This window comes from Portunus trituberculatus, chromosome 48, assembly GCF_017591435.1.
Source record: "Portunus trituberculatus isolate SZX2019 chromosome 48, ASM1759143v1, whole genome shotgun sequence".
NCBI lineage: Eukaryota > Metazoa > Arthropoda > Malacostraca > Decapoda > Portunidae > Portunus > Portunus trituberculatus.
In genome coordinates, this window is record NC_059302.1 from 15,882,678 (window position 1) to 15,895,597 (window position 12,920).

General features: G+C 43.6%; 1 protein-coding gene across 1 annotated transcript; it reads right to left on the bottom strand.

The window, feature by feature from the left end:
* Positions 1–247: 247 nt before the first annotated feature.
* On the bottom strand, positions 248–1,258 carry LOC123498430. The gene has a single exon (XM_045245534.1). It carries the CDS (start codon positions 1,256–1,258, stop codon positions 248–250), a length of 1,011 nt encoding a protein of 336 aa, XP_045101469.1.
* Positions 1,259–12,920: the final 11,662 nt, after the last annotated feature.

Below are 12,920 nucleotides of genomic sequence, written 5' to 3' on the forward strand. Positions count from 1 at the left end.
GACTTCACGAAGGAAAGGCACGTCATGGCCACGTACCGTCATTCTCTTCTGCCTGAAGTCAACACAAGCGCCATCCTCGTCAGGTAGTCGTATCCCAGTAAACACTCCTCGTCCAGGTCAGCGACGAAGACCGGCATGTCTTCCTCCACGCCACCTACACACACACACACGAGCGTTCACCGGACCCTGCAGCGACATGCAGTCCCCCGTTACTCCACACAGCTGTTGAGGCGAGTCTGGCAACCACTCAGCCTCCACCAGCCCTGGCCGCACCAGCGTGTGATCTGCGCCGCTGTCCACAGTCATGCGACACGGCCTCCCGTCCACGGCGCCTCTCACCTGCGCGCTGCCAACGGTGTAGTGACACTTCACACAAGCCGGGGCACTGGAGTTTTGGCCGGCTGAGAGGCGGCCCCTGCTGAAGGCAGGGCCGCCTCTCAGCCTCGTAGTCGTTTCCCACTGACACTACCTCCTTCGGGCTGGGATAAGCGCTGGAGCGGTGTCCAGCCCCGCCGCAGTCCTCGCAGCAAGGCTGAAAGGCGACACGATCAGGCCGGTCGAGAGAGCGCTCCCTTAGCTCCCTCGGGCACCGGGCCCTCACGTGCCCCTTCTCACCGCACCGCCAGCACCGCCCGCCGAGCGCTCCCGGGCTCGCCGCACGTGACGCTGGCCTCCTCTTCACTTGAGTCTTGCGTCCTCTCACGTCACTGTGGGGCCGAGCGAAGGTAGACAGGGAGCTCGCGGTCTGCATGAAGGCCTCAAACTCTATTGCACGAGCCAAAGCCACTTGCACGTCAGCTGGGTGTGCCTGCCTCACATAAATCTGCAGCTGGTGGTCCACCAAGGCATCCAGGAAGGCATCACGTGTCAACACGGTGACCATTTCCTCACCGGCCGCTAGGTACGCCCTTCTCACCAGTGCCTCTACGTCGTGGGCCAGCGTCTCGCCCCTCTGCCTCGTCCTCTTCTTCAGCTGGGCACGATACACCTCAGCCTGGTGGCGGTGCCCGAAGCGACGACGCAGTGCCTCAGCAATGTCAGGGAAGGAGGCACGCTGCGTTGGCGGGAGGTGGCCAAGAACCTCGATAGCTGGACCCCTGAGAGCTGTGGCCAGCTGCAAGGTCTTCTCAGCCTGGTCCCAGCCCTGTGCAGCCGCCAGCAGATCAAACTGGGCAGCATAGGACTCCCGTCGTACTCGGCAGGCTTGAAACGGGGGCCTCGGTGAGGGTGGAGGTGACAAAGACGGCGCACGCGCCATGCCGGATGGGGAAGCGAGGGAAGATGACGGGCAACTTGACGCCAACAAACCCGCGTTTCTCAGAGGCCGCGAGGCCGCTGGCGGGCCCCCAGGAGCCCTCCACGGGCCCGCTGCTCCAACAAGGCCCCAGTCCCCGTCCACGGCACCAGGAGGGGCAGAAGCGACACTCCCAGGGCTCCCGAAACACCCTTGTCGGGCCACGGGCACCCCGCCATATCCGGTTGGCGCCAAACTGTCTCACTTCTTATGTCTCTCACCTCATCCCGCAGCGCCTGCAGGTCCTTCTCCAGCTCGCCCTTCACCGTCTGCAGGTCACCCTTCACTGCCTGCAGATTCTGCTCCAGTTCACCTCGCACACTTTCGCAGGAACGATCGGTGTAATCCTGCGCCTCCGCCCTCAAGGAGCCCAGGCTAGACTGCAGCACCTCCATCAACTGCTGTGTGTGTTCTGACTGTTCTGCCCTCATAGACGCCCGCATAGACGTTATCAGCTCGAGCTGGTCGGGCTTCCTTTCACCCTGCTCAACCTCACCACCACCGCCATTAGCCTCAGTATGTTCCATCACGCTAACCAGTCACAAGCAACCACAAGCACGGTAAAGCACAGGACACTATATCCTCACTCCTGACACCACTGTTACCTTCTCAGCCTTGGTTCTCCGCTTTGACTGGCTGCGTCAGCTTCGTTGTCAAGGGTCCGGAGCACACAGAAGCACACTAACACGAGGCACACAATGGCCGGTAATGGCGGGCAACGCCGGACAGAGAAACACCAGCTTACTCACGTCCTTTACTGAGTCCTCAGTTCACAGTACATCACAGGGCAGCCTCCACACACACACACATAGGGCACTCAGGCACTCACAGGCGTTCCCAGGGGCGGGCACAACAGACCACAACAGCAGGAAGCACGTCTTAATAAACAGAACGTGCGTCTCTCGGTCTTGCCTTGCACGTGTTTTCTTGCAGACTCTCTCCCCCGCGCGCCCAGTGTTGCAAGTAGGAAAAATCAAAATGTATCCACGTGATCTTCAAAATGTACCATTTGGAACCAAAATGTATCAAATTTATCATCTATCTATCAAATCAAATTACTTATTGCGTTACGTCACTGTATGAATTATTTTCTTTAATTGCGGCTGAAAGCGACGTATGGAATCATCATAGCCGTCTGGCAGTTGTGTCTGAGAGAGAGAGAGAGAGAGAGAGAGAGAGAGAGAGAGAAAAAATTCTCTCTCTCTCTCTCTCTCTCTCTCTCTCTCTCACACACACACACACACTATGACTCTCATATAGGTTGATGGACACTGCTATTATCTTCGTTACTATCTATTTACCCGCTAATGGGTGTGTGATTGTGACATTAGTGAATATAGACTTAAAACAAAGAGATACCAGTGAGGTTTCTTCCCTGTAACTCTTAAGTTTAAATTAGGAACATTTGTAGGAACACCTGCTCTTTGACTATGTATGACACAGTATGATGCAGTACATCTATGTAGACATATCATAATATCACTGCTATGAAATATACAACATCACAGCCTGCAAGTTAATCACTGGAATATCAATAAGATATCATGCGCTGTATGTAAATATAGGTATCACTAGAAGTAATACAGTCATGATTCTATTCAAAATATACATGGAATCTTTATATATAGAGAGTAAAAAAATATGAGAAACAATATATTCAACTTAAATCTTTCAACTTCACTAGAATTGTATAGAATAAATATTGAAATATAATGAAGACACTTAAGATTCAAGCACTGTGTGGTAATTACCAGTCTATCTATCCATCATATATAAGAAAATAGGAACATTTGCAGGAACACCAGTATGATGCAGTAAATCTATGTAGACATTTCATAATATCAATTTGCTATGAAATATACATTATTATAACAGCCTGTAAGTTAATCACTAGAATATTAATAAGATATCATGCACTGTATGTAAATATATCACCACCAAAATATGAGCATATTGAGCATGTAGATTCACATCACTTTGCTATAAAAAAAATCATTATCACAGGCTCACAGCCTGTAAGTTAATCACTTATCCTAGAATATCAAAAAGACATCATACACTCTATGTAAATATAGCACTACCATAATATGAGCATATAGATATACTGTATCACCTGTATAACCATCAAGTGGAGAACTTTCGCCAAATTCACCTTTGGTAACTAGCAACTATCATTAAACTTACATTTTTTGCTGTGCCACAAGGCAATTCCATCCAGGCTAGCCGCAGCCCGCAGGGCATTCACATCACAGCTGACCAGCGTCGCAGTCCCTGGCACGGAGCGGCAGCATCTATGACTCTCCGACTCCGAGTCTTGTCTTGTTGAAACTTGATTGTTGACAGTTGATGTCGACGGTCGTCCACCGTTTTAACAGGACACCGCAACTGGACGGGAAGCTTAGCCGGAGTTTTTCAATGGTAGATACTTTTAATTATTTTGGCTGGCCAATCTTGTAAAACACACACACACACACACACACACACACACACACACACACACACACACACACACACACACACACACACATATATATATATATATATATATATATATATATATATATATATATATATATATATATATATATATATATATATATTTTTTTTTTTTTTTTTTTTTTTTTTTGGCTGGCCAAGCTTGTAAAAAAAAAAAATGCTGTCCTAGGACAGCCAAAAAGTATCAAATTTGTTCCTAAAACGGTAAAAAGTATCAAATTTTGTCTGACAATTCTATTTTGTACCAATTTTGCTGAGCGGCGTAAGAATGTACGAGCATTGTCAAAATGTATCATTTTGGTACAATTGTACCATTACTTGCAACACTGCGCGCGCCGTGCCAACACTCACAAAGCCAGCCCGCGCAAAACACACATATGCACATACACACATTCGTAACAATATGTAATAAAAACCTTTTATTTGAACTAAAAAGAACATGACTAAATTTTTCATATTAGAATATCAAATAACATTTCATCAATTTAGAAATGTAATATATATATATATATATATATATATATATATATATATATATATATATATATATATATATATATATATATATATATATATATAATCTCATGTCGATAGTTTGGGCTCATGGCAACCACCTCTAACTCCAAAGTTGCCGTCGCGCACGTCTCAGCTTTTCTCTAATTTCTTTTACTTTTCTTCAACAAGAGGAAGTGCAAATGCAGTTCCAGGACAAATCACAGGCTGAGGTATAAGCGGCATGGTTTTGTTCTGCTGGTTTATTTTGATTAGGCTTTGTCTTGGTTGGTGGGCCGTTTGCCTAGCATAGCAAGAACGCGGGCAGCTCGTGTGTGATAGTGTTCCTGGTTTCGTACCAACAAAGAATCATGGCCCGCGTTCCGCGTATCATAGGCCAGTGTGATAACCCCTTAAGGACGCTGCGGTGCCAGGCGTGTAGCTGGACGTGTTTCACCTTCGCCTCATGACGCACTCTTAAATCCTTTTTGTCCCATGTTTAGGGGCTGGTCGGCATGACCCGATCCTCTCCCTTGTTGTACAATATACACTGTTACAACAATAAAGTTATCAATGAATCAATCAGGTTTTGCAGCACACAGAGGTCAAACTAAAAGGCCTGTAATTCAAGGGTTCTGAATGAACTACCTTTAAAAAATGGTACTACATTTGCATCTTTTCAGTGAGAAGGAACAGGCATGGATAAAAGGGATTTGTGGAACAAAAGTAACAGCAGATAGCTAAGAGGGTGGGCACATTTATTAAAAAATAAGGATGGAATCCCATCACGGCCTGTACCAGTTGATGACAGAAGCTTGGAAAATATATCCTGAATTAAAAAAAAAAAAATGTTAAAACTATCAACACTGAACAAATATTTGTTATTACACTGTTGTAAAGGAAATGGGTTTGGCAAGACATAATATTATTGTCTTGCCAAACCCATTTCCTTAAGTAAAAACAGCTGAGAATGCAGCAACAAAATGGTTAGCCATATCTACAGGTTCAACAACTTACCCATCATCATTAAGCAAAGGTCCTACAATAGGCCTCTAAACCTTTTTGCTACGAAGATATGAATGAAAACGCTTGCTATTAGAATTATCAGAAGATACCAACGACTTTGTAATGAATGACATTGCTTTATGGTGTTACCATACTCAAACGACAAATTTCTTATATAATTCCACAGCCTCATTGCAGTAAGGGACAATCTGCCAAACATGTATCATTGTACTTAAGTCAGGCGTTTTTTTTTTTTTTTCTCTCTCTCTCTTCAGTTGCATTAGGAATGGATCTTATCCACGGAGGCTTCTTAGAATTGAAAGCCTGCTCCTTGAAGTACACAAGAAACTATTATAAGCTTCCTCTATATACTTATTTCATAAAACTTAAGTACAGTTCCAATCAATCTGTAAGATGCAAGTTAATTCCATCTGCGCATGTCTATGACTCATGTGGGCCCCGGTTCGGTGTGATGCAAGGGCCCAGCGGGCCAGTCAGACCCTGACCTCCGCCCAAGCACACGCGCCCAAGCAACCGTGCGTCAAGCCATAATCTGATCTCGCCATCTTGAGACCAATTTCTATTTTCTCTTTATAATGCCCAATAGTTGTGCTGTGCGTTGTTGCCATAATACAACAAGAAAGACAAAACCATACCTACATTGCACTTTTCCATACACTCACCTAATTCCCGACGATAGTATTGGTCGTTGGGCTTGCTGGGCTCTGGGTTGGTCACGAGTCTTGTTGAGGAGAGACCCAATGTCGAGGGAGGAAGAATCTACGTTAAGTGGGAAAAAGTGATCCCCAGACAAGCATACTGTGGCTTAACCCACCGTCCTTTCTACCCTGGCAGAATTCTTGGGGTTAAGGATTGGGTTCTTGACTAAAGTGCCAATCACGTCCAAGATTGTGGTTGTAGACACCTTGGCTTGCAGAGGATGTAACTGTTAAAGAGACCTTGCCTTGTAGAGGAGCTAAAGTCACATGCAACTCATCTGTCATTGCTCTGACTATGACATCTCCCCTTAATGTCAGCTCCTCTGGATTGGCATCGTCTGGGGCAAGGAGAGACCAATGACCATCCTCCCATCTTGCAGACCACGAAGGAATTTCCCGACGTCGGAAAGTGCTGAAAAGCTGCCAGATTCTCCAGATAACTTGATTTAGCACATTCAACTCGGTATGCTGGAAAAAAAAAATTTACGTCATATATGTGCTATCAAACTAAGTAATAAATTATTAGGAACATCTCTAATCAGCTTCACCAAGCACAGAGAACGTAATATGGCAAAACGAGCCAAAAATGTTTGGTTCATGGTCTCAGTTTTGGGACACTTCATCACCTTGAGTGAATTACATTATTTTCAGTAAGCAAGCACATTTCATTGGTTCAAGTTAATTAATTAGCAATCAAATCCAGAAAATGTGACGAATATCAAATAAACACGATGTTTTGATGCAAAATCCTTGTATGACTTCAGTGAAAGATTGTCCATTCCGTATGTAAACAACATCAAGCAGGTTTCTACCTGCTCCCCATCAGTTATAGGCAAACAGTTCAGGGTCTGGATGCAATGCTGACGGTCCTTTGCACCAATCTATGAAGTGCTTTGAGCAGATAGCATGGTGCTTGGTAGCTCTCCACGTCGGGCCTCGTTTACATCGTGTCTCCCATAATCTTCGAGCCGCGTCTTTCTTCTTGAGAAACACAGTCCATCCTTTCACGCCTTAGTTTTTCTTTTTTGATATAGAATTGCAGTCAACTACAGCACATGTATAAACCGGCATTCTGTTCCAGCTCTAAAAACACTCCACACAAGGGTGACCAAATTTCTGAGACAAATTCCGGGGACATTTTCAGTTCAGGGAGGTAAAAACATATGTTTTTGCACTGGAAAAACTAAAACGGGGACACTATCCGTATCATTTCTAAACCAGCAATCAAGAGTTTCTCTCGCCTTATTTACCTAAGTTGCAAAGAAAAAAAATCTCTACTTGATTAAATATCTGAGATCATGAACACCCATTAGCTGTTAAAATGTGTCCGCTATACACTTCACCGTCTTCACAGAAAGGCCTTCTCCTTATTCTTGACATTCTAAAAGATTAATGATAAAAGGACATAATTATCATAATCAAAAGGAGTAGTTTTTTTTAACGCATCAAGTGATCTTTCAGTTACAGAAAACCGGGGACAGCAGTAGCCGTGGACAGGTCACTGAAATCGGGGACTGCCCTCGGAAACCGGGGACGTCACCTTACTCCACACGAGCTTCCAAACAACCGCGGGCCGCGGGGTTGTTTTGGTGTTTTGAGAGGACTCGGTGTTCCCGAGTTCAGTTAGTCTTTTCGGTTTGATATGCCTTCGGCCGCAAAAATGTTGCTCTAACAAGATTATTACAGAATGTATTCCTTTGTAATATTTAGAGGAGAAACAGTGCTCTCTGTTGAACTATATGAAAAATGTTTCAAACCAAATATGTAGTTGAGACTAGTAAAAAATGCGAGAGCATTGAAACCACGACTGTGAGTATTAAGCTTATAATAAGAGTTTTGTAGAGTGTGTATTATCAGATCATATGGATAATGTTAGGATAAACACTTGGAATTAATGTTTTGCAGTACAAAGACTCAATACCTCAAGATTTATTATGATATGAATTTTAGAATGTGTGTCTCTTGCGAGCTGGCTGGCTGTATACCGAGTCGCATATTAAAACAGCCAGCGATCAATGGCAACCAAGAATATCCGACGTCGGGAAATCCAGAATTAGCTCGAAGTAGTTATTTTAGTTCATACGAACATTCTTAGACAAAAACACTAATTTTCTAAGACCATAACAAGAAAAACAACCCCACACCATCAAAGAATGTGGGTGTTTTACTGTGTGTGTTTTGTAGCAAGTCTATTGGTTAGGTGAGGATGTGCGAAGTAAGGTTTTGAAGCTGCGAGGCAACTCTGGTATCCAAAGTTTCACATATCTTCGCACAGTCCTTTCATTCACTCTAGCCAGTAAAGCAGGGTTCCTGGCCTTAAGTTCCTTGCTGTGTATGCGAGGGTTGGCCTTAAGCTTTCTTCGAATAATGTTCAGAGTTCTCTGGGTCACACTGCGCTTATGCCCTTGTGAGATGGTGGTGAAGCGTCTCTTCCTCCCTCACAATAAATTTTGGTCCAACGTTGAACAGTTCTGAGAGCTATGCCAGTGTTCACGGCAATTTCTTGATTTGACTTATTCTCCCCTACAAAAGCACAAATAACTGAGATTTGGGTCTTACTAATTAGTTTTCTAGGTCCTATAATAAGTAGTAACAGGGCAAAATGGTAAGCTCACGCATCCACAAAAAGGGGCTGTGAAGGGGATGAAAAAAAAAAAAATCAAATTCAAGCACATGAACGACAGGCGAACGTTGACTGGGGCTCACGTGACTTATATGCGCGGCCGAGACCAAAATAAGACAACCGGATGGAAGACCTTGTATATCTGGACCGTGGGTTTATGAACGAGTCGAGCGTGAATCAACTTGAGTGTAGACAGGTCGAGTTTCAAAACAATGTTACGATTTAGGAAATTTTCCGCAGACAGAACAGTGTTAACATTCGGAGAAAAAATTCCCTAGTCAACATAATCGAAGCAGATATTTTCAAGAATCATAATTGTTGCGTCATGTTTTCGAATGCACTAAAGTAGAATATCAAATAAAGCTGTATACTACCGTAAATTAGTACATCAAATAAAGTTGTATTCATCCTCTATACAATAGTGAAAACTGGAACGGAATGGAGAAAAGGAACAAATGAAAGATCAAGTCTGAAGATTGCAGAAAACCCGAACTCGTTGTTTAATTGTTTACTCCAAGAAGGATGAATAATGGAAGGCGGCATTAGGCCATGTACAATTAAGTGATTAAGCCAATGCGTTATTGGTCCGTTGCTGCCCCCAGGTGCATTGCTAGACCTTCTGGGGGCTCTAGGCAAGAAGGTTTATGGTGGGTCCCGGCCTGGAATGATGATGAATGAAGTTCAGGACAATGGATCAGTAAATAAATATTCTATTAAAGAACGTGAATGCACGTGGATGCTGGACCGGCTGCTAATAGTGGGTGGGGCCCCGCCACATTAGGGGGATTAGGTCATGTTTCAGGTTGTGTCGGGTCCACATAAGTGACAGGAGCGACACTGTCTCTGACATGGTGGTCCTGGTCCAGCCATACATTTGTCCCAAAGACAGCTTCCCACCTCTCACCCAAGTCAACCAAATCTGAAAAAATGAAATAAAATAAATAAATAAATAAATAATAATGTATATTATCTAATTTCTATGTATGATTTACCATCTAAATTTTCGTGGCACAGTATGCCACGACTATTAAGTCTTGCAAGATCACATACATGTATAATATTATGGTAGGCGGTCTCGAAACACGGACATAAGACGGAAAATAAGGAGCATGAAGGCACGTGTCAATATGAGGCTGAAACTGCAAGTCGCTAGAAGTATCGACTGAGCCCTTCTAATCGGAACACGTTCACACATAGCGACTGAAAAGTATCGGCTGGTTGGCGGAAAGTGAATGTAAACAAACAGCAACCCAACGAGATGTCTTCCTGTGGTAACGATGACGATCGCGATCAATAAAATTATCACAAGTATTCAATCCTCCATCAACACCCTGCATAGAGGGAAGCAGTCATCAGAGAGTGGCAGCTATCTCATCAAGCACCGATTTGAGTAAGATTCTTTGTCTTTTTTTTTTTTCTGTAGAATTAACTTTTAGGGTCCCAGATGTGCTCTTTTTTCCTCAACTCCAAAATCTTCTCTACATCGACACCACATTTTCAAACCTTTCTCCGTGACATTACAACGTAATTCATGTCGCAAATCGACTGAACAAGACCAACATTTTGGTCTTGTTTCGCGACTGTTTTTTCTAGTCACTAGGCACCGACATTCAGTCAGAATTACAGTCGCATATTGACACGTGAACCTACCTTAACTCAGGCTTTTCTAACTATTTTCAATGGGTGGCTGGAAATGTGTTGGGTATAAGGGGGGTAGGGGCAGCCAGAGGCGTCGTAAAGGTAGGCAACATAAGCAGTTGCCTAGGCCCTAGGGCCCCGAGCTAGTGGGGGCCCCGAGGGAAGGCTGATATTGCATATGGACCAGAGGTCCTGTACACATGTGAATATACATAACTTGAAATATATCAATTTGTGACGTAATCGGCATACTCCATTATACCATCGATCAGGGGAAATTCTTTTGGGGGAAATGATTGGTTGCACTGACACTATAGTTGGTGCGCGCATGACTTCTCCCACTGCATTCCTCCCATGATCCCACCCCCCGCGGTCTCGTTGCACAGATCTTTTCTTTTTCCTCTCACCCCTATTCTGTCCACTTCTTTAATACAAGAGTTAACAGTATTCTCAATCATTTATCCATTTATCTGGCAAACTCTGGGACTGGAACTCTTTATTGTCTGCTTCGATTTGTATTTCCCAAGGTAATTTCCACCTTTCTATGATTTGAGCTCATGTAAAGAAGATGGTTTTGAGTCACATTTTTTCTATTTTCTGTTAATTAGCACTTGACGGTATGGGATTAGGTGCTCCTCCTACATATATATATATATATATATATATATATATATATATATATATATATATATATATATATATATATATATATATATATATTATATCCAGGAGAGAACCTTGCCAAGTGCAACAGAACAGCAAGAAAGAAAAGGCCCACTTAAATTCAAGCTCCCTAAAAGAATAGTGAAGAATTATCCAAAAGTCGAAGACAAATGTCTTGAACCCTCCCTTTTAAAAGAAGTCAAGTCGTAAGAAGACGGAAATACAGAAGCAGGCAGGAAGTTCCAGAGTTTACCAGAGAAAGATATAAAAGACTGAGAGTTCCATTAAAGCTGGAAAACACTGTATTATATCATTTGTATGTATGATTTACTGTGTAAATCTTCCTGACACAGTATGCCACGACTATTATATTACGTATATATATGCTACCATATATATACGTGACGTATATATATATATATATATATATATATATATATATATATATATATATATATATATATATATATATATATATATATATTGCTGCGACCCTCCTTCAGCTTCTTCAGGGAAGGAACGCCTCACAATCTTCTCGGGATTCGGGTCGTGTGTGGCGGGGAGAAGGGCTTTACCTGGGTGGCGCGGCTCGGCTGGGGTGGAGCGGCGGGCAGATCGCTCTCTCAGGCCTGGCTGTCTGCTTCTATAGCACCCACTCTCACTCAGCTCAGTCACACAGAGTGGGGAGAAGGAAACACTTCTTCCTTATTTCTCTATATTACAGCAACTATACACGAGTCACTGGGAACAGGTGGCGGCGGCACACAGGACGGGGCAGGGGGCGGCAACAAAGTACGGGTAACACTTTGTTAGTTCGTCAGGCACTTCACTGTCTCTCTGTCTCTCGTTCACTCTCTGACTGCTCCCCAGAGTACGACTTGTTCCTTCGAGGTCTCTTGCTACACTCCTGTCCTCTGTCCTCGTCGGTGCCACACAGTGCCCCACAGACCACGCCTCCTGTGCCGTCGCACCTGCCAGGCAATGTCCTTACGAGTCTATTTCAGCTTATTAGGTAACGCTATCTACCTTAACCGCTAATTACCAATATATCCCTGATAATGCTGGCTACAAGCATTCACACATGCATGCCTTATTTACACGGTACCGTATGACAATTATCCCAGGGCTGGCCAGTGCCCTCACCCATACACACACACACACACACACACTCTTATCTCCCCGTGACCTCCGGGGTCACATCTCCTCCGTCATGGAGGCCTAGCTCAGCGTCCCTTCCATTAAGGTGTGACAGTTTCATAAACACGAGCAACCAACACCTCGTTCACCCTCTAGCTAAAGTCTGCACATATGTACTCATATGTACTACCCATATGTACTCTCTTATGACGCTGCTCCACACTCACACAGGCACACGTACATATCTGGGAGGCTGCTGCAATACACCTTCGCAACAATATATATATATATATATATATATATATATATATATATATATATATATATATATATATATATATATATATATATATATATATGATAAGCAGCCTCGAAACATGGACATAAGACGGAAAATAAGAAGCGTAACTCGGGGTTTCCTATGTATTTTCAATGAACTATCACCAATGTTTTCGGTTTAAGGGAGTAGGGGCAGCAGCGGACCAATAGCGCGCTGGCTTCAGTTTTGTGACGTCACGCCGCCTTCTTATAATCTAACCTCCTTGACCAAAACGTATCAGTATCAGATAGTTTTCGATCATTGTGGCAGTGAGCTAGTGCTGCTTGCAGCTAGTTGCAACTTGTAACTAGTAACTGATAGGTAAGTCATTGTGTGTGTGAATAGCATATAAAAATAATAAAACAGAACTAAATATAGGTTTGCAAGGTTGTGTGCGCTGTAGTCCAAGAGAGCTTTCTCTCAAGTGACATAATTCCAAGAGTTTCCTTGTTAACGTTGTTAACGTATGTCTCCTGGTTGTAGCAGAGATAAAAATTATATAGCCTAGCACATATAGGCCACTTTCCACAAACA

Bases quoted from the DNA above. Each gene is read 5' to 3' on its own strand.
- LOC123498430 (XM_045245534.1), bottom strand. From the start codon at position 1,258: ATGGCGCGTGCGCCGTCTTTGTCACCTCCACCCTCACCGAGGCCCCCG.